We start from the raw sequence: 3,492 nt of genomic DNA on the forward strand, positions 1-3,492 counted from the left end.
ACATATACTTTTTTTCTAAATGATAATTAAAACTCTTGGCTGTAAAATTAAAATGAAAATTTTCATGTGTGAAGAAAGCTAATTGTTCTTTTTTAAATATTTATTTTCATTGTGTCCCAAGTGCACATTTTCCCCTTGTTAAATATATTATGTACTGAACTTCTAATGAATTAAGAACAAATTTTTAAAAATCCCCAAATCAGATTCATTTCAGCTATTCATTTGATACAATCAACAATTTATGTAAAAATTACAATGTGTGAAGTATATTACCAAATATATGTGTATCTATACATCTATCCTGCATATATACTTTAAGTATTTATATGTGCATGCATATATAAAGTACATATATACACATATATGTACACATGTATGAAGTACATATATACAATATTTATATATAGCATCCTAGGATCTTTTATTTTTGGTCATACAGTTAAGGAAGTGTGTAATGAAAACCTTGTAAGATTTGACATTTAAAAATTTTAGGTACATACTACTGTCACAGTGTTCTGTATTGTTATGTATACTTTAATTGAAAACCTATGTATTTAAAAAGAAAATTTCAAGATATGCCTTTGTATTTCCCACTAGTACCACTTTCGAATAGTTTCTAGAGAAATTTTGAGTCATCTAACACATACTTAAATCATGCTTAGATCTGTGATTTTAATGACCTCTATTTTATGGGGAGTTTTTGGAAAATGCCTTTATGAGATGTCAAGGATGTCTGCTCATTACAGTTAGTTAACTATTAATAGGTAGATGAACAGGTAAATGTTCTCTGTTCACCTCAGGTAAATGGGTGCACTGGAACATGTGTACCGAGGAATATGAGTATCCTTCTGATAGCATCCCAGAATATAGCTCCATCCTGGTGCCAAACGTTGACAACGTGAGGACTGACTTCCTAATCAAAACCATTGCTAAACAGGGGAAGGTATGACTTGTTAACTTTTGTTAAAAATAGCATGTTTTAAAATGTCACTTGAAAACATAAAGCATCCTACATTTATGTCAGAATATTTTATGTTGCTGTTTAAAATAAATGAAAATATTACCCACATTAGTATACTCCTTTTATTATCCCCCATTAACAATATTAGTGTTGAATAGCTCTAATTCATAATTAATTATTTCTCATGTATTAGTTGAGACAAAGTAAATTTTCACTTCTTTTTTCCAAAGAGAAATCCTTCTCTTCGGATTATTGTATCAGTTTGCTAGAGCTGACATAAAGTACCACAGACTGGGTGGCTTAAATAAGAGACTTTTTTTGTTTTATTCTGTTTCTGCAGTTCTGGAGGCTTGAAGTCCAAGATTGAGGTGTCAGCAAGTTTAGTTTTTCTCTGACGCCTCTCTCCTTGGCTTGCAGATGGCTGTCTGTCTTCTAAATGTGTCTTCCCATGGTCTTTATCTGTGTGCAGACATCCCTGCTGTTTCTTTGTGTATCCAAATTTCCTCTTCTTATAAGGAGCCAGTTAACAGCCCTCCTTAATGGCCACATTTTAACATAATCACCTCTTTAAAGATTCTATCTCTAAATACAGTCACATTCTGAGGTCCTGGGAGTTAGGGCTTCAACATATGAATTTGGGGGGGGGGACACAATTCAGCCTAATGACAATCATTTTATTGTACTTCTTGGGTTTTTTTCTCAACTTCTGTTTTAGGCTGTGCTGTTAATTGGTGAACAGGGAACAGCCAAAACGGTCATCATCAAAGGATTCATGTCAAAATACGATCCTGAAAGTCACATGATCAAGAGTCTGAACTTTTCTTCTGCAACCACCCCACTAATGTTTCAGGTACTGGCTCTTTGGCGTTGTGCGTGGAGCCCAGGTTTGTGATAAACTGAAGGCTCCCAGTTGTCACTATTCTTCTGTGCCCACTGAGCTGCCATCTCCACTCTCATAGCTGGGGTAAATCCCCTCCATATGTCTTCCTTTATTTCTATTATTCAGCTGCAATGGAATCTCTCCCTAGTTAGATTATAGTATGTAATTATCTTAAATTATGGAGAAATGAAGAGCTTATAGAAGGTGTTCAAGACCTCAATCATGTTTAAAATACCTACGTACAAAATGTGTGAACATGCAAAATCCAAAACTGGAAGAAATATAATTTATTCCTCTGTTGAAACCTACTTTCTCTCCCTATGGTCTGCTTTTCTCTGAATGTTACTATTATTCTAGCCCTTAGTGAAGCAGGATTCTTTTTTAAAGATTTTATTGGGGAATTGGGGGAGGGAACAGCGTTGGGAAAATGGGGAAAGGAACAGACAAGTTGCTGTTCTTTTGTTCTTCAGTCTAGTTGTGGAGAACGTCGCTTCACTGGCCCATGTTGGTATTGTGATCATTGTGCTGTTTCCTGGCTGAGGCAGATTGGTTGCCGGCCATTGGACGGCCACTCACGGCAGCTCACACTGGCTGCCAGTCACTCATGGTAGCTCATAGCAGCCCACTGCAACNACATGCATACTGCACACAGACAGTGGCCCTGGCCAGGAATCTTTTTTTATTTCATCAATGTTGTAACAAAACACTGTTGAACAAAATTATTCAAGGGTCTGCTGTATAAGTATTTGCCTTTCTCTGTCTGATTTATCTCACTTAACATAATGTCCTCAAGGTCACAAATGGGAGGATGTCCTCCTTTCTCATGGATGAATAATATTCCATGATGGAATATATATATACACACACATATGCATAAATTTACATATACATGTACATGTATATGCATGTGTGTTTGTGTGTTTGTGTGTGTGTGTGTGTGTGTATTTATTTATGGTGGGAATCAATGCTCCTGAGGTAGCAGCCATATCCTCATCCAATGGGGGAGAAGAGCTGGTGACATATGTCCCACCGCCTGTCTTTTGGAGGGACACCACATCTGTGACCAGCTCAGCAGTGCACCTGCCATTGACTTCTCTGCTTTCCTGTTTCGCTCTCTTTCCTCTGACTCCAAAGTCCCAGCACCCACATCCTTGCCTCAGGCTTTGCTTTTGGGGGAATTCAAATTTGCACGGTGGATATGGCATGAGAAGCTTTGTGAGCCACGCTGGATACCCAGATTTTATTGTGTGTGTGACGGGAAGCCATGGAGCTGGGCAGGGGTGTGGTGGTATGGTCTACCCTGTGTGTAAAAGACCACCTGGAGGTCATGTAGCGAATAGACCGGGAGACAGGTGGGGCAGTCTGGGGTTATAGAAGGTGACAGCAAGGAAAAGGCGCCTAGTCAAGGGCAGAGTCCACAGGTGGAGTGAGCTGCTTAGGAGGGGAATTAACAAGGCTTAGTTTAACCAACATTTTGAACGTGAAGCATTTTTTTTTCATAGAGTGCTTTTATAAAAATGTTGCGGTATTCTAAATGAAGATGACACAATTCTGCCTACTACCATAATGAAATAGTTTTTGATAGTTTTTCTTATATGGGCAGCAGACCAAGTCCAGTTTTTACCTCCAATGCTGTCATACACTTTAAGAG

The 3,492-nt window shown here is 38.0% G+C and overlaps 1 protein-coding gene across 1 annotated transcript in view; it reads left to right on the top strand.

The window, feature by feature from the left end:
• The window catches only part of DNAH5 (dynein axonemal heavy chain 5), a 212,920-nt gene that overhangs the window by 104,635 nt on the left and 104,793 nt on the right, over nt 1–3,492 (top strand). The window contains exons 43-44 of the mRNA XM_019646195.1: nt 801–943; nt 1,677–1,811. Of these exons, the coding sequence (XP_019501740.1) occupies nt 801–943; nt 1,677–1,811 (278 nt within the window). The remainder of the gene's footprint in view (nt 1–800; nt 944–1,676; nt 1,812–3,492) is intronic.

Source organism: Hipposideros armiger, unplaced genomic scaffold (genome assembly GCF_001890085.2).
Source record: "Hipposideros armiger isolate ML-2016 unplaced genomic scaffold, ASM189008v1 scaffold_98, whole genome shotgun sequence".
Classification (NCBI taxonomy): Eukaryota; Metazoa; Chordata; class Mammalia; order Chiroptera; family Hipposideridae; genus Hipposideros; species Hipposideros armiger.